The sequence below is a fragment of the Ostrea edulis genome, chromosome 2, assembly GCF_947568905.1.
Source record: "Ostrea edulis chromosome 2, xbOstEdul1.1, whole genome shotgun sequence".
NCBI lineage: Eukaryota > Metazoa > Mollusca > Bivalvia > Ostreida > Ostreidae > Ostrea > Ostrea edulis.
This window is the reverse complement of record NC_079165.1, coordinates 44935892-44962264: the sequence shown is the minus strand read 5'-3', so window position 1 is coordinate 44962264 and position 26373 is coordinate 44935892. Positions and strand designations below refer to the sequence as shown.

The 26373-nt window shown below is 37.1% G+C and overlaps 1 protein-coding gene across 2 annotated transcripts in view; it reads right to left on the bottom strand.

Annotated features, from left to right (window-relative positions):
- Positions 1 to 23959, bottom strand: part of LOC125679360 (protein hsr-9-like) — a 31277-nt gene extending 7318 nt beyond the window's left edge. Inside the window, exons 1-5 of one of the 2 annotated variants that reach the window (XM_048918535.2) lie at positions 23749 to 23959; positions 23529 to 23623; positions 8265 to 8322; positions 3385 to 3514; positions 23 to 211 (exon numbers count right to left, since the gene is read on the bottom strand). In XM_048918535.2, coding sequence (XP_048774492.1) covers positions 23 to 211; positions 3385 to 3514; positions 8265 to 8322; positions 23529 to 23623; positions 23749 to 23868 — 592 coding nt within the window. In that variant the 5' untranslated portion in view covers positions 23869 to 23959. Of the gene's footprint in view, positions 1 to 22; positions 212 to 3384; positions 3515 to 8264; positions 8323 to 8933; positions 9084 to 23528; positions 23624 to 23748 lie in introns of those variants that run through there. The other variant, XM_048918534.2, reaches the window with a different exon arrangement.
- Positions 23960 to 26373: the final 2414 nt, after the last annotated feature.

Genomic DNA, 26373 nt, shown 5'->3' with positions numbered 1-26373 from the left:
TTTAATCTAATCTCATCCAAACCTGGTTCTGCAATTGATTCTGGTTGCTGGACAACAGGACCCTCTTCCGATTTGTCTGCAACATTTGTTTCAGAAGTGGTCATCAACATAGATTCCTGTGTTTGTTGCATGAAATGTTCCAGATCTTGGGTCATGACTTGTGTGTCCGACAGTGTTGTCACATGTGTATCTGTGATCAGAGTTACTGCTCCTAAATATACAACATTTTTATATCAATATATTGAAGAATCAGGAGCTTACAAATTTTCAAAGCACTTGCCTTTAGACAAGTGTCAAAGCCAATTTCACTTCCTCTACTTATCAAAATTTCAATAAAACTAGAGTTTGGTGGGTTTTTATTTTTTACCACATCATACTCATAATTCACACTGAACAAATCTACACATTAATACAGAAACATGAACTTAAAATCAATAGATTTTTAATGAATGCATTTAAAGATCTTTTTATAATTTTGATTTCGGATTTTCCTTTGAGATTCATTTACAATAAAAGATGAAAATGTTTACTGGAAATCTAAAATGCACTAAAATAAACCACTAATGTATAGAAAAACATACACAGAAATTCTATATCCAGATAATCTGTTGGTATCTTGAATGCAAATCTAAAGTAGTATAACAAACCCAAGAAAAAAGTTATGGATGAAAGCATAAGATAAGCACAATGATATTATAATATTGGAAACTTCAGAAAAAATTTATATTTAATATCTCTGGACAAAAAATTAAAGCCCCTGCAAGAGCAGCAAGTCTGAAAATCATGATTTATGGATCAGAAGACTTGCAACTTCATCCGCTAAGCTAACCAGCAACAAAATTTAAAAGGATGAACTGATATATGTACATATATCTAACTAGCGTGTGCTCAGCATTTTGTCAGTCTGTGCACCTCAAAGCGGCCTCAATGATGTGCAAAAGGATCAGTTTTACGACCAACTGCGTGCAGTAACTGTCAAGATCCCGGCATCAGACTCCCTTATCCCTTGCAGAGATTGGAATGGCCATGTTGGTAGTACTGGCACCGGATTCAGAGAGGTGCATGGTGGTCTAGGGTATGGCAGGTCAGATCCTGACACAGAAGGTGAGAGGATCTTGGAGTATGCACTCGCTTTTGATCTCGTTGTCGGCAACACTTGCTTCAAGAAACGTGACAGCCACCTAGTGACATACAAGTCTGGAGACGCAGCTACACAGATTGACTTCATCCTGTTTCGTAGGAAATGCACAAACTTGTCACAGATGTGAAGGTAATCCCTGGTGAGGAAGTTGCTCTACAGCATCAGCTCCTAGTTTGTGACATATTGATTGACATGCCAACCAAAGTCAAGCACAAGTTCACACCTCGCCTGAAAGTCTGGAAACTAAAGGATCATGCAACTTGCAGATACTTCCAGGAAGCATTTGAATCGCATGTATCAGCCTCAGCAATGGGAGCCAAAGCCACTACAGAGGAAATCTGGTGAAAAAGGCCATCTCCAAGATGAAGTTGGGTAAAGCGGCAGGACCATCGGGAATAGTAGTGGAGATGATCAGAGCCGCAAGTGACACAGGTGTATCCATGATCTGTGACCTTGCATCCTCAATCGTCCGTGATGGCAAGATCCCCACTGACTGGGAGCAGAGCTTCATTGTCTGCCTCTACAAGGGCAAAGGTGATGGTCTGGACAGGGGCAACTACCGGGGACTCAAACTGACAGAACAAGTCATGAAAGTCCTGGAGAGGATTGTGGACAGCCTTATTAGGCAGTTGGTGACAATCGATGACTCCCAGTTTGGCTTCGTCCCTGGCAGAGGTACAACTGACGCAATATTTGTTGTTCGGCAGCTGCAGGAAAAATATCTCACAGTAAACAAACAGCTTTATATGGCGTTCGTGGACCTCAAAAAGGCATTTGACCGTGTCCCTCGGAAGGTGATCTGGTGGGCACTGCGAAAATTTGGTGTGGAAGAGTGGATTGTGCGTCTGGTGCAGGGGATGTATGCAAATGCCTGTAGCTGTGTCCACGTTGGTGATGGCTACAGTGAGGAGTTTGCTGTGAGGGTCGGAGTCCATCAGGGGTCAGTACTCAGCCCTCTGCTTTTCATCATCGTACTTGAGGCTCTTTCATGTGAATTTCGCACCGGTGTTCCCTGGGAGGACCTGTATGCAGATGACCTGGTTATCATTACTGACTTGTTGGATGAATGTGTCAAGAGGCTTCTGACTTGGAAAGAAGCTATGGAAAGGAAAGGACTGAGAGTGAATGCAGGCAAAACCAAGATCATGATCTGCGGTACGGGTCTTGACCTACTTCTGGACTCGGGCAGCTTCCCATGTGCTGTCTGTCGTACAGGTGTAGTCAGCAATAGTATTTTCTGCAATGGCTGCAAGCACTGGGTGCACAAGAAATGCAGTGGGCTCGTGTGCCTGTCTGTGGACCCTGACTTCAGATGTTCAAGATGCAAAGGAATTGCTCGCCCTCTTGACGGCAGGCCGCAGAGTGATATCCAATTTGGTATGGACAAGTTGGAGGTTGTAGGCTCCTTCTGCTACCTTGGAGACATGCTTTCCGCAGCTGGTGGCTGTGACCTTGCAGCCAATAGGCGTGTGAAGACTGCCTGGAAAAAGTTCAGGGAGCTGCTACCAGTCCTGACATCACGCCACCTGTCGTATAAGACCCATGGTCGAGTGTATAACTCCTGTGTACGGAGCGCTATGCTCCATGCCAGTGAGACCTGGGCACTGACCAAGCCAAATCTTCATCGCCTACTATGCAATGACAGGGCCATGATAAGACAGATCTGTAATATTAAGCCTGAAGATATGGCCACTGTAAGTTCAACTGAATTGCTGGGGCGGCTTGGCATCGACAACCTTGACCTCATCTTAAGGGAAAGGAGACTCCGCTGGTATGGCCACGTTGTCAGATCCAGCAGTGCAGTCAAGTGCGCTCTAAATATACAAGTTCCTGGGAGACGTAGAGTTGGTCGGCCAATGCTATCTTGGAGAAAGCTGACGGAGAAAGATCGTAGAGAATGGAAGCTCTCAACTGCCGACCCTCAAGACCGGAAAGAATGGAGATCTGAGGTGAGATCTGCCATGCGTGCAGCCAGCCAGATACCTGGAAGGGGGCCCACTAGTGTGGACACTACCCGTGATACTGCACGGAAATAAAAAGGAACCGACAACAACAACTATAAATGTATTTTTGAAATATTTGTAACATTCTCCTTTTGAAATATTTATAGTCATGTGTTAATTATTCCTCTTTAATACTAAATAATCTGGTCTTGAATGCAGATTAAAAACCCAATTCTAGCAGCTTAGGTAATTCTGAATTTATTTACTAATGTAATATTACCTTCTTAGGAAAATATGTACCTATAGTATCTGTTTGAGTTGTATTTGGTATTGCAGGTATTTCACTGTTCATGTCAGCTCTAGAATCAGGGAAGCCATTGGTTGATGTCACAGGTATTCCTTCTAAGATGCCATCTGCTAAATTGCTGGCCTTGATTAAGGCAGAAAAAATGCATTGATCATATAAATATATCTATCTATAAATGTAGCTGAAGTAATTCTCTGGGGGAAAAAATTGGGATAGACCAGAGCTACAGATTCACCTGTTATAAAAACTTGATTTACAGTGCAGCTTTTTCTATGCACAGTTAGGTAGATTCACCTGTAATAAAAACTTCTGATTTACAGAAAAACTTTTACTATGCACTTTTAGGTGCAATATTTCTATAGCTTAGCATTTCCTCCTCAAAATTTTCTAACACAAAAAAAAAAAAAAATTCAAAAAATTCTGAACACATTTTCCCACTATAGTTGTGTCAAGATATACAGTATGCTGCAAAATATATTAATGCACTTTCACTTTTTAAATTATATATTTCATGGGAAACCGCATTTTAAACAAGAGGCCCATGGGCCACATCGCTCACCCAAATCACCTTGGCTCATATTTAAAGATTTTTCCTATATATTCGCATGTAAAACTTTGATCCCTATTGTGGCCCCAACCTACTCCCAGGGGCCATGATTTTTTTCAAAATGTGAGGAAGCGTTCATGTGAATGTAAACTTTTCTGGCCCAGTGATTTTTCAGAAGAAGATTTTTAATGATTTTCCCTATATAATTGTATGTAAAACTTTGATCCCCTATTGTTGCCTCATCTTAACCCCGGGATCCATGATTTTAATAAACAAGAGGCCCACAGGCCTTATCGGTTACCTGAATACTAGTGAAAAAGTATCACTACTTCCATGGGCTATGAAATCTAGAAAAAATTTCCTGTTCTGAATATCTAAGCTAAATTCTAATGTTCAGCAACAGTATAAAACAAGATGTGTTCTTAAAACTTCACTGACTTCAAAAGTGCATATACTGATGAAAGGCTTTAAATAATAGGTGTATTAACATTAAAACATCAAAACATATGACTAATTTGGACTCGTCCTTAAGTCATAGCCCTGGGTTTTGATTGAAATTCACCAGTTTTTGTACATCCTTTGCTGTTATTCCTAAGTATGCATTTGGATTTTTATACAGTATCAGCAAACTTAAACATAAATACTATATACGAAGTTTGGCCCCACCCTGGGGTCAAAACCCTTACTCTGGGGATCATCAACTTTACAATATTGGCTACCTGCTCTATCCATTTAGTTTCAACAGCACTAAGAATATGTTATTTAAGTGTTTTACACATAAACACTATATAACAAGTTTGGCCCCACCCTGCAGTCAGAACCCCTACCCCGGGGATCATGAAATTTACAATTATTGGTAGAGCACTTCCTGCTCTCCATCACCATGCATTTAGTATTTCTTACACGTGTGCGGTTCTTGGGAAGAAGATTTTTGAAAATTAGTAAATTTTGGACATTTTTTGCCCCACACCCCAAGGGTGCTGGAGACCTGAAATTTACAATTTATGTCCCCCTTGTCCCAAAGATACTTCATACTAAATTTGAAAAGAATTGGACCAGTAGTTATCAAGAAGTTAAAAATGTTCAATTGTTAATGCAAGATCGGTTGTAAATTCCAAGAATTAAAGAGACACTACAGCTCATTTTGCACAAAAATCATGAAATGACAATTTTCCCAGCGCTTTCTCAATTTTTGTTGCATTGTTGAAAGTATGAACTTTACGAAAATAACACTTATCTAAAGTTAAAAATTATCGTTTTAACGTAAAAATTAATACTTTTTGATGGCCTATACACAAAATATCGAGTCTCCTCCTTTCAATCTTCAGACGCATGCGCATAGACAGTAAACAGTGCAGCATGTCGTCCAGAGAGAGAAAGTGTAGTTGATAGATCTAGAATTTTGACAGATTCTGTGAGAAAAGAGGTAAAATTAGAATGAGATAAAACTCATACGTGAAATAAAATTTACCTTGGTATCAGTTTGACCGTTGGAAAACAAAGACCTCGGAGAAACACATGTAACTCAGTGGCGGATCTAGGATTTCCGAAGAGGGGGTGTGAAAGTCAAAGATTAGCCAAAGTAATCGGCCATTTTGGTGCAAAATTTGGATTTTCATTCACAATCTGTGGGGTAAAAAGGGAGGGGGATCCTGGCCCCCTAAATCTGCCATTGAGACTAGCTACGAAGACACCACGTTTAAAAGTAAGTGCTATTTTTATCTGAACACGACACGTGTTAGTTGTAAAAACATCGGTCAGTGGGAACATGGAAGGTTTCTGTTGAAATAATGATTTATAATTACTTATTATAAGGAGCAGGGAATAATCTTATACTTGAAAGGTGAGTGTGGACCCCCTTGAAGGGGAATTTAAATAATTTCCTACAGAACACCTTTGCTGTCATTCAAAACCACGTGATGTAAATAAGCATTCAAAAGTCCGAGTCAGCATGAAGAAATCTTTGAATTCCGAACGATCTTCAAAGCGCAGTTGAGAGTAAATTGATGCATCCCAATTGTTCAAAATTGTCAGTATCGATATGAAATTTATCATTTTATCAATACATGGTTTTAAAAACACTTTATTAAAATGTGGAAAATGAGCTGTAGTGTCTCTTTAAATAAGGGCTATTCCAGCAAAAAACGTAGGGGGGGGGGGGGGGGGGGGGCAGTTGATATTTTTTTTGGATGGGTGGGGGTGATTTGGGAAAATGTATTTGTATGGGTGGGGGTGAGTTGGGAAAATGTATTTGTATGGGTGGTTGTCTTCTAGGTTAAACAAAAATATGGGTGCTAGTGAATTAGGATAAAAATGAAGACATTACAGAGTCTGTATCATGTTGCGAAATTTCTTTTATCATAAAAGAAGAGGAAGAAGAAAAGCGGAGCCATCCTACATTATGTACGAAAAAATATTGATAAACAGGCAGATAACTCTATTCAAAGTAAATGTTTCAGTTTGTGTAGAAATGACAACAATAATAAATGAAAACGAAATGTTTTCTGTTGGAGTGACAGGATTTAAGGGATATGTTTAGCTAACTCGGAAGGAAATGAGAAAATTATGTACGAGTTAACAAAGAAGTTGCAGCCATAAGCCCACCGAAACGTGTTTCCACATTTCTATTAGCCAATGGTTTAGGCAATTATCGTCAGGTCTTTCAAGGTAAAAATAATACCCGCATTCATGTAAATAAAAAAATTAAAAAATGCCTGAATTTCTCAGAACGTTGTTATGTGCCACATATGTCTGAAACACCAACATATACAACCTGTTGTTTTAATTTTTAACACATAGGCCTATGTCAAGGGCAAGGTTCGAAGCTACAACACTGCTAGAAGACCAAATGCTAAACATCAGGCCACTATGGTAGTGTAATAATTTTGGTATGAGTGAACCTTCTCCGTTAACTATTAAAATCAACATGCTTAGGATGACATTACAACTTGAGTTTGGCTAGAGAATGGATCAAAAATTACAATATCAACGTTTGAATATGTATTCACATTAATGTAGTCAAAATTCATTTAAATTCGGGTAATTTGTTCATATAAATCACCACAAATTCTGGCTTATCAAAAAAGTTATATGCACATGGGATTAAGACCAATATGAACTTGTTGAAACTGAACTCTACCTTTAAAGGAAAATCTTAATATGCAAGTGATTTCAGTATTGAGTTCTTTATTCTATTTGTATGGGTGGTGGTAGTAGAAGTAAATTTAATTTATATGTGGCTGTCTTAAAAATAAAGTGCCCCCCCCCCCCCCCCCCTATTTTTTTGCTGGAATAGCCCTAATTCCAGAATCCAATAATATACTATTTTCAGAATATATAAAAATAAAAGCAAATAATCTTATTTCACAAATGGTGCTTCTCTCCAAATTACATGATGATAATTTAGGTGTACACAGAAATCAACAGAATTTGAATTGATTGACAACTTAACATGACTAATAAAAAAAATGTAAACAAGCATTTGGAACTTATTGAAGGCATGCTGTGTGTTTTCATTTCTAATCATGGCATGGGGCTTTAATAACTGTTTAATGATATATCTTGACAATTCAATTAATTTATTCATTCAAACTATTCACAATGGTACATAAATATGATTTTATGATTACATAAACAATATTGCCAAGGGTACAAGTTATGAATAATACATGCATTAGCACAAACTAGAAGAAGGGGAGATTCAGGAATTTGATAAATATACATGTTTCAGAAGACAGCAGACTAGTGCATGGATGTAGAAATAAATAATAATTTATTTTTCCAATGTTTTAAAGTTTGATATTTTCACAAGTGTATAAAAAAATATGTTAGGAATTTTCAATATATCAAAATCTTGAGAGGTTGATGTAAAAATACAGAGTGTGACTGTTGTATGCAGAAAAGGTTGTACTGATAACTTTCATAACGGTAGCTAGGCTGCTTTCTGGTCTTTTTTCCTTTTTCCTCCGAGAGCTTGTAACAGTTCTAAAGCTACCTTTATATTGCATTTCTCTTATTTTCAACTTTCTGTGGCTAAAATTAATGTTACCTTTGTTGAATTTAATTTGGAATGTGAAACATTTCATACACACTAGTATCCAAACTTTCTACAACAACAACAAAAAAACCTATTCAGTGTAAAGACAATATTCTAAAAAAAAAAAATGTCACTTATTTTTCTCCAATCATATAGTTACATTGTGGCTACATATTTCCAAATATAAAGAGATTTAAGCTATGTAAATCCATGGGCCAATACAGCAAATGCACACATTTACTTTCAGATATTGTACATATTAAATATGCAAAAAATAATTTACAAATTACCTCTGAATGTTTCCCATTTGAACTGACATCAACACTTTGTTCACTCAAATTTTCCATTCTGAAATAATTAAATTTTACAATATTTATATTCTCTATCATTTAAACTAATACTTTTGCAGTTGTCACATGGTGTCGATGAACTATGACCCATGACCCACATTAGTCAGTAATTTCAATATATTTCTATCAAAATCAACAAAAACAAAACATTGTGAAAGGCGTTTTATTTTAGCATTTTAGAAGTTATCCTGCTATGATATAGGCGTAATTCTGACTTCTAATGAACTCAGTACTCTGACCAAGATGATACAGATGATTTGCTAGATCTAGACGGGTCGTCAACCGGCTTCACTTTGAGCATAAATTTTCCGCCATATTGAAAATGGCAAGCGGAAACAAAAGAATGTGGACGTCTTTTAAGGCAAACAACCCCAAATTTCAACAAATACATCGTTCATTTCCAGTTCAACCATATGAAAACCCCCACAATTGCTCTATATCTACCCAGTCGCGATATCAACGCAATCAATTGTCGCCCTTGCTCACCAACTACAAGGGCAGTTAACCACATAATCGCCATCATCATTACAGCTTTGAAGTTATCGCCCGTAATCATATTTTCGTGGCTTAAATTGATTTTAAAATGCTTTTTCGAGGTTGACAACTTACCTTAAACAACGGATCTTCTTCAGTTATAAATGATCTCCGTTTTTCCTTCCTAAATGACCATTTTAATTTCTATGCAACGCCCTTCTTTCGATTTTTTCCTTGATCATGCACGCTTCGAAGATGTTTACCCATAATGCAATTCTTTCGGATAATTCCGGAATGGCGGCAAATATGATAGTTGACTTATAGTATTCTTTTCTATACAACTTCTAAGAATTTGTGGTTAGAATAACTACATAAATGTCACACTTTTTAGTTTTCTAAATTAGTTACGTTTAGATGTTTAATAGTAACAAACGCTTGAATCACATGATTTGAAAAATTGCAGGAATATAGATTCTATCTCAATGTGTCACAATCCTGACCTTGGAATGTGGGTTTACTTTTGAAAACACAGTTTTCTTTATTTTAGTAAACATTCAATAAATTTTTTATAAGGAAGGGATAAAGCGTCAGCAGAGATACCCATCTAGATAATCCTCACCAAGAGTGATACATGTATAGCCTACATGTGATTGTCTAGATGAAACAATACTGACAAGGTTCAAATTTGCTTACAGTATACGTATCAATTACGTAAGCACACGGGGGGGGGGGGGGGGGGGTAATTTGAATTAACTGAAACTACACGAGGATGCTTTTTTTAAAAAAATCATTTGACATATATATACATACTCCTATGAAAGTTTCACCACCTTGAAATCGTGGGCTCATTCTAAGCCCACAGCCTATCATTTTCAGAACAAACTTGAATTTACACTATATATTTTTTTTTTCAATTCAATTCTTTATTGGCACTAAAGCACATTATATAAGAATGTGTTGTTAGCCATACATAGATACACATATATATTGATACATTACAAAATATCAAACTGTTGAAAACTTATTTCTAACATTAAAACAGTCTCTGATGTATAGACAGGTTTGTTTTGTAGATACAAGGTTATGTGGATTTAGTAAACAAAATAAGGTATTAATATCTAGTAGTTTTGAATGCATTTTTCTAATATGTTCATACACAGGACAATCAAGTAAAAAATGTTTTTCATCTTCATATATATATAGGATATGACGATACTTCTGCCCAGGTTCTGTAGTTGTAAATCCAGTGGTACAAGAGAAGACGATTTCTAAGTCCTTCTCATTTTCACAATTTCTAATTATCCCGTCCTTGTAAAATGACATGACCCTTTACTTTCAGAACAAACATGAAAACCCTTTACCAGGGATGCTTTGGGCAAAGTCTTGAGAAGATTTGTAAAACGTAACATCAATTTTTTCTTGAATCTTAATATAGACTACGTCACTTCAGGACGTGCGACTAAAATTAAGGGAAGCAGACCACATGCACCTTGTGACTGCAACGGGTTCCAAGTCCTGGAGGTGCTATTGAAGGAAGATACTCCATGTCCACAGACAAATTTTTTTATCAAAACAACATGCAAAGAACTACCAGACCAAGGAAAAAAATCATCCAATAGCGAGCAAATTAAGCTGCAGCACAGACGGAGTACAGTGAGGTCAACACAGAAGTTCGGCATAGTGTTAAGAAAGACAAGAGAGTACTGCCAGCACTTGACCGACGAGAGAGTAGTGATTGATTGTATTGATTAACGTCCCGCTTGAGAATTTTTCACTCATATGGAGACGTACGGAAGAAGTGGTCCAGACTCAGAGTATGAAAGAACTCCATGACACGACCAGGAAGTTAGCAGGCAAATACAGTCTACCACAAAGACCCATCAGAAACTAGAGAGGGTCAACCATCATTGACCCAGAATGACAATCAGAAATATGGGCTAAACAGTTCAGCTGCTAAACAGCTCAGCTCCAAGCAATAATCCAGTCATCTCAGAAACAGAAAGAGACCTACGCATAAATTGTGATGAGGCAACAAAGGAAGAGGTAGCACGTGCCATCAAGAGGATGAAGAACGACAAGGCAGCAGGGCCAGACGGGATCCCAGCTGAAGGCCTCGCGGCAAACATCGCGACAGTGGCAGATATGCTGCTTCCTCTGTTTGAGAAGACCTGGAGTGAGGAGACACTACATACTAGAAGTACGGACACATCATAAAGTTACCGACAAAGGAAACCTCACCAACTATGAAAAGTAACGAGGCATTACGTCCCTATAGGTAACTTCAACAAGACTCTCTTGGGGCGTATGAGACATGTAGTGGATGAAAAGCCCCGAGACAACCAGACGGGCTTTTGACGCAACGGATCCTGCACGGACCAGATCACCACTCTGTGAATCATCCTTGAGCAAACCCTGGAGTGGAATACCTTGCTATACATTAACTTTGATCATCGTAATACATTTGACAGCCTCCACCGTGACACCCTTTGGTAGTTATTACGGGATACTGTCAAAACTGATCGTGAAATCATACGAAGGAATGGCGTGCCAGGTAGTCTATGGAGGGAAGCTGACATGACAATTGGACGTGAAAACCGGAGTTCGTCAAATATGTCTCCCGTCTTCGTTGTTCTTCCTGCTCATTGCATAATGAAGAAGACAACAGATGGGACAAAACCGGCATTAGTGGATCCTATGGACACGAATGGACGATTTGGACTTTGCAGATGATCTAGGCCTGCTTTCTCACAACTACCAGCAAGTAGGCCCCGAGATCCTCCACCCACAGAAGACCCAAATACTGAGTTAACACATTTAGTTCAGAATCTTTGAAACTTGGAACTAGTGATATAGAGTAAGTAGTTCTAAACATTCGCCTACCTAATATAAGTAGTGTCATCTTCCAACAAGGAGGAACAGATGCAGATTTAAAACTCCGTATTGGAGAGACAGGAGCAGCTTTTAGAACCATCAAAAACAACTGGAAATCTTACCAAATCACAAAAAGTACCAAAATCCATCTGTTTAATACAGATGTTAAATTGGTGCTGTTATATGGCCTAGAAAACTGAAGAACGACGAAAACAACCATGCGAAAAATTCGGACATTCACCGACGAAAGGCGAAGATAACGAACAGTGATCAATCTCATAACTCTTTTAAGGAACACAAAATAGAGAGTTGGGCAAACACGAACCCCTGGATATACCAGAGGTGGGATCAGGTAGGAGGAGTAAGCATCTCTTTTCGACCGGTAACACATATATATTGATCAGGTAAACGAAGTAATCCGTATTCAAAATCAGTGTGCCAAGAGCGACCTAACAATCGGTATGAAACATGTCAGACAACATTTGACCCAAAGATAGATTGTACTGGCAAACTAGATCATTATAACGACCATAGAATTTGCGAAATTCTAACTGTTAACGAGACTGTTGAAATCCCTGTAAGATCATCTTGTTTGTCAGTGGCCTGCCCGGTTTAAAAATTGATCATACGTAGAACAAGCTATTGTTTATCGAATCAGTTGGGAGATCTATACACCATAATATGCAGATGATAATGGAACACTGCAACATATATACAGTGTATGGGAAGTTCTTGATGGAGAAACTGAAATCATCCCCGTCTGTCATAAAGTTGAGTTGTTAGTTTGCCGTTAATATTCATTTTCAATAAAATATCCAAGTAAGAAGCAGATGTGGAGGACTCTGTGGTGTCTTTCATTTGGGGTTCAGAATACCTATTAACAGAAAACCATCCAAATTCACTGACCATATACCACCAGCAACACAGATCTATGACAGAAAACCAGCCAACTACCATCAGAAGTAGAGATCAGATTGATGTGGACTGGACACACACTGCGAAAGCCGCCCAATAACATCACTTGCCAGGCCTTGTCCTGGAATCCCCAGAGGCAATTTAATAAAAGAGGAAGACCCTGGAGATGAAACTTGCAGGTTAACACCATACAGAAGGATCACACTTGGAGGGAACTGGAGAAGATCTAACAGGACTGGGAATGCTGAGAGGCAGCTGTTGATGCCTATACCTCAGAAGGGGATATAGGCATAAGTGTTAAAGTTATCTCCTCTTTGAAGAGAGTGTGGTCCGCCTATTGGTTCTTGTGAAGAAAATCTTGAAGATGTAACATTCAATTTTTCATGATCCCCTTTGAAAATAGTGTGTTCCTTCATTTAGATAAACTTGAATCCCCTTTATCCAAAGATAATTTGTAGCAAATTTGGTTTATTTTCTAGTGAATACCAAAAAAAAAAAAAAAACAGAAAAATGAAGTCGTTAGCAGGCCCTGGTGTATAAGCGGAGGTTTTGTAAATAAGGTCCCTGTACCGCAAGCACATACCACTTACTTTACTTTTCTCGTGTCTTGACCTATAGTTAATTAATTTTATCACCTATATAATACAGTATCTCCTGCTAGCTGCCAAATATCAAGATCGATCACTGACATGTATGCATTGAACGCTAGAAGTCAACGGCTTCGATCTCTCATATACATGTATCATGTGCGGCCTGGACAGCTTGCAAAAATCGGATCTCTTGGAACAAAGCAATTAGATTTTGAAAAGTGTCCACATCTATAGCTTTTAATGGGAAGAAACTTTTAGGGGAAGGTGAGTGGTTTTGGTGGAGTATTGCAGTCTGAACACGCTCTGGTTTAGTGGAGTATTGCAGTCTGAACACGCTCTGGTTTAGTGGAGTATTGCAGTCTGAACACGCTCTAGTTTCTACGTTTATACCTGTTGATATTATATGGTATTTTGCAACAGGAGAAGACAATGAGGCTGATGATATGTTTCTTCACCATTGGATTGATAGGTAAAATGTTCATTAATTTCAGGAAATTGTTTACGCAAACATAAGCTCCCTTATTCAAAAATCGTATGCTTTATTGCACCATTCCAACTATCTTTGTAGGTACACCAAATTGCCTTAGTAGTTGCATTCAGACTGCTAGGGTGACTTTATACACAGCACTCATAACTTGGAATAAAGCATACAAATTCTGTCACGCCATGAATCAAACTCTGTTGACCATCGATTCTCAAGAGAAGCTGGATGCTTTACATTACTTTTTGACGAGAAAACCGTGGAGTTCTGTGAAGTAAGTCATTAGCAGTGATCTTATTCATGATATTTGAAATACTAGTTCAAAACAATGTATACTAAGAAGCAGTTTTCGATTGTAAAAATAACACGAGTATTTCTGAATCTTGGAATCACTGTCAAAACATCATAAGCAATAATAGGGTGCAATAGTGTTATTGACCTTGTTCGGGTTCATTTTTCCTTCTTCCAGACCATGATAATTAACTTGTTGAAATTACCACGGAGGGTAACTGACTACTAACACCAGAAAACTAAAACAAAAAAAAAAACCAAAAAAACAAAAACAACAACAAAAACAAAAACAAAAAAACAGACAGTTAATCCTTATATTTTTTATCATTTCTTTATCTTAGATCTAATTAAAGTAAAAAAAATTTAATCAAAAAGAGAAAATAAAGGTTGTTGAATAAACAGTTGGGTGGGGCTGTTTTCCTGGCGCGGAAGAAGTGCGTAGTGGTAATCTGACGGCAAATATTGTACAGCGCATTTATATGTTGACGACACTGTAATATTATAGCTGAATCTGCAGAAGAAGTACAATCTTCTTTGAATGCAATGTTCTTGTATTGTCAGACTTGGAATCTAAAGGTCAATGCTGAAAAAACCAGAGTTGACATTTTTTGGAAGAATTGTAATGTAGACAATATCAGGTGAACAATTGTCTGCAGTTGATGGATTTTAATATTTAGGAATTAAATTTTCTAGAGAGGGTTGTAAAGATAGACTTGTTCAACAAGCAAGGAATGTTTTATGTATTACGCAATTCTAGAAAATCATGTTTACCTATAGATATATATTACTATAACAATTGAAAGATTGCATCTTGAATTTTGTAGAAATATACTGAAAGTTAAAAAATGTACACCGACATGCATGATGCATGGTGAACCTGGTAGAATACCTATATCTATTCATATTAGTGCAGGAATGATTGGTTTTTTGGGAACGCATTGTAAATGGTAAACATGAAAAGATCTATTCTTTGTACAGCATTTTATATAAGTTAGATAAGGGGAAAGTGTATCACTCAAAGTGGTTAAACTGTATAAAAGATTTCTTAATCAGGACTGATGATATCCAGATATGGAATGATCAGCATGTACATGTTAATTTTTATCTATCTAAAAAGGTTAAACAGGCTTTGTATGACTCTTTTTGTTAAAACCTGGAAATATCAAGTATATAACTCGTCCAAATGTTCTAATTATAGGATGTATAAGACATATTTATTTGGTGCTATATGTGTAAGACAACTTTTGGTTTTGAAAATTATTTAACTATATTACCACAAGATTTATTTATTTACCTATATTACCACATGACTTATTGTATAATCTTTGGCGCTTCAGATGTAGTAGCCATAAATTGCCAATTGAAACTGGCAGGTTTTTAAGTATTGATAGGTCTGAACAAATATGTACTCATTGTAACAAACAAGAATTAGGTGATGAATTCAATTATTTGTTCAACTGTACTTAATTTATTTCAGAAAGGTGTAAACGCCTAACTGATTGTTTAAATACTATTAGCTATAGCGAATTAATGAATTGTGAAGACAAATTTACCATGATAGGTTTTGTCAATTTTTTTAAAGATAGTAATGTCCATATTCAAATGGTATTCCTGTTGTGTTCAACATTGTTTATTATTGAATATATTTTTGTACTACTTTGCCCTATGTGGAGCCTCTTAGTGAAAAAAAAAGTTTCAAAGAATCTAAAGTTTGGTTTGAAAATTTTGTGTGCATGACCTTTGGACAATCTGAGTATAATCAAATCCGATTTTGATCAGATTGGACCTTTGGATGAATTATTGATATCACTGGACCATGTAAAATATCTAATTTCTTACCTAGAGACCTTCAGTTTTGGATTGGGCTTCACGTGCCAAATAAGGAAGAGAGAAACCGTTTTAAATGGGAGAGTTCCTGCCAAGAGCCGGTGGTAGCGGTATGGGGTGAGAGTCCACTCAACACTTCCAACCACAGGTACTGCGTGTTTGGCAGTCTGCGAAATTCGCAAGTGACAATGGAGACGTCAGACTGCTCTCAATCTGAGAAAATGTTTATGTGCGAGGAACACAACAGTACGTGAATATATTTTTCTAAAGTTTGAATAGATTTATAGTATCAGTATTTTTACTTTAATAAAATGTGTTTCCTGTCTAGATGGCAGTCTTTACGAGGTGAAACAGAGAGCTTTTGGTAATATTTTGGCAACGGAACACATACAAAATACCAGTGTTTCCATCTGCAAGAACAGATGTAATAATTTCGTTTCAAACTCTGGCCACCAGTGTTCTGGTTTCAATTACAACGACAACGTTCATAGCTGCGGACTGATGACGAGTGACAATTTGTATCGACTGGACAAACACCATCGCCCTTCTCCTATTCACCGCTTGTTCATCAAACGATGTGTCATCAAAGGTGCACACATACAGTGGCGGATCTAGACGGGGATTACAGGGGTTGCAATATTTGTAATAGAAATGATTGAATATTGGTAACAAAAGTGTTTATTTTTTGCCATTTTTGGGGTTTTCAATCCCTTTTTGGGGGCGCCAAAGGTACAAACTTAGGATACAAACCCCATACCTTTGAGAATTTTCTGGATTCGCCACTTCAGACCGTATCATGTTATTTTGAGATATGCAATATTCGTTTTTACTTTTAACTCTACCTCAATTTTTTCCCCTCGTATGTGCGTTGATGAAATGATTGATTTTGATTTGAGACTTTGATTAAATGTGTATGATTTCCATTTCAGCAATAATAGACGTTACCAAAACCAAACTCCACCGAGTCTGTTTATTAGATCCTAACAGCCATTGTGCTGCCAGTCAGCATGTTTGTAAACGTTCGTGCGGTGAACAGCAATCGGGTAAAACTTTTCGCCATGCAATCATATCTGTTAAGGAGAAAAATATTTGTTTCCCCCGTAAGTATGCATTGAAATAAGAACAGGATCGAACTCTCTTAAATGCTGGATGTGGCCAGTTTCACTAGTTAGTGGAACTATCAGCTACCAGTATAATCCTATATAACAGGTTTATGTTGTTTCTGGAAGGGATTTTATCAATATTTGTGCCACACAAAGTCCCAAACTTATGGTGAAATCGACTTCCGAATCATATGATATACGTTTGTAGGTGTTTTTAATGGAAATTTAGTTGTCTCATGTGTTTATAGGTCTCTTTTCAAATAATCGATAAAACATCAGTAAGTTTGAAAAATATAAGTTTCTTGTCAAATATAGCAACATTTTCGGTATCTTTGACTCAGAGGTATCTGTACTCTATCGTATGGAGTATTCCGTCGGAGCTCTTTGCTTCATCTTGTCTTTAAGTATATTTATAGGGCGTAGACTCGACTTTGGGGTGCAAAGTTACGAGGGTGAGTTACGAGAGCGAAGGAGCGAAAACTCCAAAATAAAGAAGCCAAACTAATATCGTGTTTTAGCAACTTTGCGTCACATGTTGCCATATACAGGAATAGAGAATATCCAAGCGGAACGTTATACGGTATATGTATACTAGTATGTGTTAATCCAAACGAAGAGGAAATTCCATAGCAGACCGAGGAGCTATGGGGAGGGGATGGTTGTTGGTGATTTGCAGATATATTTGATAAGAAGTACACCCCCCCCTCCAATGTCTTTGACTATTCGGAACAAGCAATATGATATGATGAATCTCTCCGATGAATGACTCCTTGTTAAGAATAAATACTTTGTTTTACGTCCCTTCTGGATTTTTAGCTCTTCTGAGCCGAAGGCTCAAAGAGCTAATCATATGGCCATATGTCTGGCGTGCGGTGTGCGTCAACTTTTTGGAAAAAGGACTATATCTCAAGAACTCCTTGGCCAATTTTTGTCAAATTTGTCACAGGGTATCCTTGGCCCAAGGGCTTTCATTTATACTAAAACTAGGGTTGTGACCCTTTAACAAGGGGAGATAATTAGGAAAATGCAAACAAAAGCAATGGTTGCTAAAAAAAACCCTCTTCTCAAGAACCACTGGGCAAATTATCACCAAACTTATGCATAAGGATGAGGATAGGTTGTAGATAAAAAATTGTTCAAGGCATCATCCTGGGGCAAAGGGTGTGGTCTCAAGGTCACTTCAAAGTTGACCTTAAATTTTGTTATGTTAAAACTTTGATATTTTGCTTAGTATAAGGACTAGGATCATCAAACTTTGTCAGTTGATGTATCTTAGGACCTAATATCATATTGTCTCAAAAGTAGGTCATGATGACCTACCTTTTGAATTTCGCAGGTAATTATTATTAAATGGATTTTGATGCATATCTTGGACACTTTTGAGCCTATGATCATCAAAAGTTGTCAGTTGATGGATCATGGGACCTTGAAGAGCGTCATGTAAAAAGTATGTCACCATGACCTACTTTCTGAATTTTATGACTAATCATTTATGAATACATTTTAGGTTGTTATTTCAGATACCGAGAGGTTTAGAATCATCAAACCTTGTAAGTTGATGCGTCTAGAGGCCTCGAAACATATTTATTAAAAAAGTAGGTCACAGTGACCTACTTTTTGAATTTTGTAGACATTCAAATTTCACATTTTCAATTTTAAATGCATATTTTGGACACTGAAAGCACAGGGGCTAAGCCCGTTTTGGGCCCGAACTCTGTGATACCATAAATATCTATATTTATGGTATCACAGAGTTCGGGCCCAAAACGGGCTTAGCCGCTATGTATGAAAGCTAGGATCATCAAACTTTGTCAGTTGATGCATCTTGAGTCTTCATAGTTTGTTGACCAAAAAGTAGGTCACTGTGACCTACTTTTGGAATTTGACGGCTATATTTTAATATTTCAGATACTATTTGACTTACAATTATCAAACTTTGTCAGTTGATGCATGTTGAGTCTTCAGAGTATGTTGACTAAAAAGTAGGTCACCGTGTCCTATTTTTGGATTTTGACTGCTATATTTGAATATTTCAGATACTATTTGACTTATAATCATCAAACTTTGTCAGTTGATGGGTCTTGAGTCTTCAGAGTGTGTCGACCAAAAAGTAGTCACTGTGACCTACTTTTGGAATTTGACGTTTATATCTGAATATTTCAGATACTATTTGACTTCAATTATCAAACTTTGTCAGTTGATGCATCTTGAGTCTTTGGAGTGTGTCGACCAAAAAGTAGGTCACTGTGGCCTTCTTTTGGAATTTGACGGCTATATTTGAATACTATTTGACTTGTCAGTTGATGCATCTTGAGTCTTCAGTGTGTCGACCAAAAGTGGGTCACCGTGACCTACTTTTGGACAGTTACATTTAAATTTTCAGGTACTATTTGACTTAACATCATCAAACTTTGTTAATTAATGAATCTTGGTCAATGAGAATTTTCCCTGTTCTACAATGTATCAGAAGAGCGATTCTAGGCCCATGGGCCTCTTGTTGATTTTTTTTTACTAATGCCGAGACATCCTTAGTAGCTGTAGGTGAAGTGTCACAAATTTTAGCCTCTGTATTGTGCTAAGTGCCGAGCAGTGTTCCTTAACGTGCCAATGCCTGTCGCGATAAGGGACTTTGGTCTCGCGACTATCGCTTTATAAGAGCCGAGCATTTGGCGTAGGAACAGTCAATACCTATTTTTACACGCCCAAAGCACAAACGGGGGTCGAACCTACGATCTATATTTAGAATATAATAGTTCGAACAAGAACGTAAATTTTTAGCGTTTTCAAAAGCGATTTCTAAATCCGGCAATGCTCTCTTATCATATAACATTGCACTTTCTTTTAAGACGTTTCTGCATTGACTGTATATGTCAATATCCTATTATAAACCACTGTTGACAGTTAAAACGGATAGCGAAAGGAAGAGTCATGTTGATGACACAGCAGATAAATGACGTATACACAACCTTCGATTACGTTGAAACATACGGTGGTATATTTAGGACATGCAAATTTTTTTTTCCTTCTTATGTTGGAAAATATTATCTCGTTCGCACGAGATATTATCTCGTTCGAACGACTTATTATCTCGTTCGCACGAGATATTATCTCGTTCGCATGAGATAATATCTCGTTCGCACGACTTATTATCTCGTTCGCACGACTTATTATCTCGTTCGCACGACATAATATCTCGTTCGCACGACATAAGATCTCGTTCGCACGAGATAATTATCTCGTTCGCACGACTTATCTCGTGCGAACGACATAATTTCCTTATTTTTTAAAACTTTTATTTTGTGTAGTCATTTTTAAATACCAATCAGGACTGTATATTTCTTTAATATGAAATTCCACTGTGTGATCATGAAAACTCAAACTTAAATGATAACAAAGAGGGTTTTAATTCATTCAACAGCTATAGCAACATTCAACTTTCTATAATTGTGTTTTGAATTAAATACATATGTTTTGCAGTAGGTGCTATAATTATGATTTCTGGATAACTGATACCTTTTTTATGTTATCATGTATCATTGGTTTAAAGTCTTCAATACCCAATGCCTCTACCAATACGTAGAAAGCCCTAACTTAGGGAATTTTACATTGCGGGGTGGGGGTGGGGGACGAATAATTTCATATTCAAACAAGGTTACATATATATAATGTAAGTTTAACCATGAGTGAGGGGTGCAAAAACCCAAGCGAGACTCATTTTAAATTAGTTACCAAGGTGTATATTCCTGTTTTGTTGGCTTCCACAATACATGTATGAAATACAGAAAATATGTTGTTTTGTGTGAAATAATCTTATAAGGGATATAAACTATAACCAATCAACTGGTCAATCATGATGTTCACCACGAAAGTGCAAGTGAATTCATGCACATCTTTTATGCAGAGAATGAATAATTTTAAGGATAATTCAAGTTGCAGAATTTACACTCTCATGACATTTGTTTTTAACTTTGACGCCACCACCCTCGCTCACAGAAATCAAAGAACGTATTTTTGATATATATTTAAATGTGTACATGTAGTTCATTTCTTTTATTTTGCAACGGTCCTTTTGTTTTTCGAAGAAATAACTAGTTAATTCCATTTACACAAAGAGTACTATTAGAGGCACATGATTAAAATTTCCAACTTTTCCCTCATCCATATTAAATACTGAAGTCAACTTCTGAATACCATAGACTTGGTCAGTTAATTATATAGTAAGTGTAAAGTAAAAAAAAGAATACAAAAACTTGTATCGGCGAACAACATAATAAGTCGTGCGAACGAGATATTATGTCGTGCGAATGAAATATTATCTCGTTCAAACGAGATATTATCTCGTGCGAAAGAGATATTATCTCGTGCGAACGAGATAATAAGTTGTTCGAACGAGATATTATGTCGTGCGAACGAGATATTATGTCGTTCGAACGAGATAATAAGTCGTTCGAACGAGATAATATCTTGTTCGAACGACATAAAATTTTCCAACATAAGAAGGAAAAAACTATTGCATGTCCTAAATATACCAACGTAGAAAGTGGTTGACAATAAAAGTGTTTACTGTTTATACATGTTGTCAGGACGTCATTTTAAAGATACTATTTAGACGTCATTTCCAAATAGTATCTTTAAAGTTTTCAAAGATCTACTAATCAATTTACATATTATTTATTTCATACCTACCTATCATAACCTCTTGCTTAGTTTTGGATTGTAACCATTCGTCAACCTGATCTTTGCAGCAACGTCACCGGTCGCGGTAGCTCAGGGCTTCGCAATTGCAATTGCTTCGTAACCGGGAGCCCCACCCCCCTCATGTCATGGTCGCATCAAAACTAAGATGTAAACATAGGTAGTGATTGCTCCTTCGCCAAACTCTCGGCATTTAGAAGTGAGAATCATGAATCTTTTGGATATGACCTTAAAAACGGAGGTCCCGTGTTGCAGCAGGCGTTGGCACATTAAAGCGTATGTCTACTGGTGGTACTTCACCTACAACTGGTGACCTCTCAATAGATCAGTGAAAAATTCTCGACGAGACGTAAAACAACCGACCGACCTAATCAATAGCAAAACTATTACGTGACCACAATGCTGAGTCATAAAGCCACAATCCCCCGGTCACAAAGCGAACACTCAAACCATCGAGTTTTGCTTCAAACAAGACCAGCCAAAATAAAGACAAGACATCGGATTTTAGTCGTGGAAAGTGAAAGAATGATTATCAAAGATTTTTCTTTCGCATTTATACCTCTTGACGATGCTGATTTTAGGGAGAATATTAGTTAGATTCTGGATGAAGTCAAGACGTCTGCAAATTATAATCATGGATAGTAAGATACCCACCCACGCGTTACCTAGACGTCCAACTGACACTGTAACTAGAATTCTATTATTTCCTGACGTAATAAATTCGGCATGTGTTCTCCTGGGGATAGAGACAGATACCAAGCACTATAATGCTCACTACTATGATATCTAATTGCTTGCTTTTTTCCAGACTTTGGGGAATGCGTCTGTCACTATCAGAAAGCGACACCTACATTGAACCTAACAGAACGAATCGAACAGATTGTAGAAACCATACGCATTTCTCCAAAAAACACTTCCTTCGCTATTAGACAGAAGATATCCATTAACGATTCACGAGTGAGCTCCCGGGGAATTGGATACGTTGCCACAGCAATCATATCTACCATATTTGGTGGAATACTATTCATGGATCTCAATACTTTGAGAAAGCATTTAGCTGGATACGTGAAAAAGAGACGACAGTCGTTGAAGACCTGAGATATTTAATGGTTTATTGAATGCACGTGAACGTTAATTAATTGACTGTTTAATTAACACACGCCACTGAGCTTTAACTCTCTTTTGAATAGAAATAAATATCTACAAAGTAGCTCAGGGTGTTCTATTTCTGGAGTCCTAACTTCAAATACTAGACTCAAACGTAATACATTACATGCAAATGCAAACGGCTCAAGGTTGAAGCAACTATTCCTGCCGCTAATAGTGTGCTTTCTGAAGAACTGACCAAGCCATGAGGCATAATATTATAACCCCAACGAGGTATGAAAAAGTCCTTGTCGGTTGTGGCAGGGCGCGTAATAACGCTGTGTCGTACACAATGCGGGACACAACAAAGGATCGGAAGTACAGTGCAGCCATCCATGCTTCCGGTTCTGTCAGGACGTAAAACAAACCAACTGTCACAAAGGGGAAGATGTTTTCCAAATTATTTTGATGGCACCTGAAAACAATATTAGATAAGTCCATCATCGTCGAAACCCACGGTCGGTCGCACTTTTCCCAAGCGATATTGTTGCCTGAGTACCGACCGTGGGTTTCCGACGATGTAAGTCCATATACATGTATTGTTACTAATTTATTGAGTAATTCTCATTCAACATCCAAACAGTGGAACATAAAGGTGATGTACGTGTAGCAATAACTTTTGATTTTGGACAAAATATGAAACCATTGCTCATAAATTACTGCATCGTCGGTTACCCACGGGTGCTTCTAATCGTTCTCTCCATCATCATGAGGGAGTGCATGTGTGGACTCGAAACCGTGGTTTGCGGCGATGAAATTACCGGTATAGTAATCTTTAATATGTAGTTTCATTCTATGTTAATTAACGTACCTCCGCAGTCTCTTAATGTAAGCATCGTCTGAGGTGGGTTTAAGATGATGTTTCCCAACAATTAGTTGTGAACAGTCCTCTGGAAAAGTAAACACCTGCAATGGAAATGCACGTCTGTATAATTATGGGAATTGAAAAAAATGTCTCTAAGGAAAGCTTTGAAAACTAGCATGTAAATGAAGTATTTATTGGTAATATTGTCTATAAGAATGAAGCAAACCTTTCTTTTGATGCGAATTCTAATGATCAGCAAGGCGAGTGCTAATGTCTTCAGAATCAGCAAGACGGAATAGAAAGCAAACTGTGCAAACAGAGGGTCGTCAAATCCTAAGGTCACCATGACTGTTAGAAAAACAAAAAAATTGTCACGTATAGTAAAATGGACACGTGTTCACTTCTTAATCATGTTGCTTATACATCCTAGTACGATACTTCCGGGTTAATTTCCTTAATGTCATGCATACTATGTATTTATATGATGAGAACGTGCATCGATGAGTCAAGTGTGCTTCGTCTTTTTTTAAAGATTATTAATTATTTCGCACTGGTAATTAGCAGGTGGTTTGATACAAATATGAGACCGATAGGAAGATGACGACGATACACTTGAAAGTTGTTGCTTTCATAGAAAATGACAATCATTTCACGGTTTTAAATGTCCTTAGACTCCAGACGACAACCAACAAGACACATGCATCTGTTACCACAAGATCAATAATTGTACTACTACCAATCATTTCGGGAACTTAACTCATGCCAAATTTGAGAAATATCCAGTCATTCCGGCAATTCACCATCTTTTGATTCAGTAAATTAAATATTTCACATTAGCACGATAAGAAATTTTGAAATTTATTGAGTTAACTTCATCACATTAAGTGATCTCTTCCACATAGCCCAAATTCTCTCTCTCTCTCTCTCTCTCTCTCTCTCTCTCTCTCTCTCTCTCTCTCCAAATAAATGGGGAGATATTTAAGCGAAGATGGAGGTGGATAGGGCTCACTCTACGCAAGCCACATACTAACATCATAAGGCATGTCCTGTCCTGGGACCCCCAAGGAAAAAGTGCAAGAGGGGTAGGCCAAGGAACACCTGCCTCACTCCTGAAATAAATTCTATACCCAACAACAAAAGCATTGAATTATATATTTATTACATTCACCTCGGTTTTTCCTTGAGCACCGGGAACCAGCCTATTATAGATCGAACTTTGCACGTAAAAATGACAAACTTTGCCGGTAATAATAGCGGGAAAATTACGTCGAAAAAACATGTAGGGTTAGTCCCCAACACCATCCGCTACGTAAATGCAATGCAGGCCGAACTGTGCAATGTATCAAAGTTGATATACATGGAAATTTATTTTCACAAGATTGAATCACACGTTGGAACACCCTAAGATTTGAACAGAAAGATTGCATTAGATACGAATTCGATATACATGTAATTTAATTAAAACAAGCTTCATTTATTGTCCAAAGTGTGAAACGATAACATTTGCATAAGGTATTTAATGCATGCATCAATTAAAGAGATTATTAATTCACTCGTGGATATGTTGAATTGAATATATCTCTAATTATATTATTACTCTCTCTAAAAGAATTATTCTACGCATCAACTGAATTAATCATTTAAATTGCGCGTGTTAATTGAATTGATGAGCGCATCAATTAATTATATATTGCTCCCTTCAATTAAATTGTAGCGTGCATCAATTCAATTGTCGATATCTTTAATTTATTTGAAGAGAGCAACAAATCGGTTAATGCACGCAATAATTTTAAATTGAAGATATCATTAACCATTTAAATATATCTTTAATTGAATTGTTGCGCGCATCAAAGGAAATTATGATATCTTCAAATAATTAAAGATAATTATCATTATGGTGTGTAAAACGTTGCAACATGATACAAATCTTGATTTATATGCGAAATTTTCGATTTTTATTCGATGATCTTGATATTCATGTGCAAAAATCTTGAGTTACATTCGATAATCTTGATATTTATATGCGAATTTTTTTATTTATATTGGATATATAAATCATATGAATAATAAGACATATAACGCAGAATAATGACCGCGCCATTCCTTTGATCTTTGCAATAACTGTGGTAAAATTGACGATATTTCCACCTATTTGGGTGAGTTACACCGCCGGTAGCAAGCTGAATGAATTGGCCGCTTGTTCCTACCGAATCACTGCACAGACATATATAAGTTTGGATGGAAGTGTCAACACATCTGGTTCAGCTTGTGATGACTATGGAGGACCAAATCAAATTAAACTCAATTGATTGAAAGTATCTCTAATTCTTTGAGGATATTATCGATTTAATTATTGTGCGCAATATTGAATTGATGCGCGCATCAATTCAATTGATGAGAGCAATAATTGATTACATCAAATCAATTATTGCTCTCATCAATCGAATAGATGCGCGCATCAATTCAATAATTGCGCGCAATAATTGATTTGATGATATCTTCAAAGAATACCAAAGATATCTTCAAAACAAATGTATGTTTATGCATTTTATATACAATCATACCAGTATACTTTTTTACAGTAGTTCATATTACCGAATACTGAGTAAGCTGATGTACTTTTTTGTTGTTGTTGATATGTTGGACCTTTGCATAGTTTGTGCCAATAAATATTTGTATTATTTAAGTTTATGTTAATTCAACGCTCCATAGATGACAGCCTTTCGCTGTATTTGTTGTTCGGAATTCATAATTGACAAAATGATTCCAGTTTTGCAGTTTTGTTAAAAATAACTAAAAAAAATAAAATAAATTTTTAACCCCCCACCCCCCCCAAAAAAACCAGCCCAAC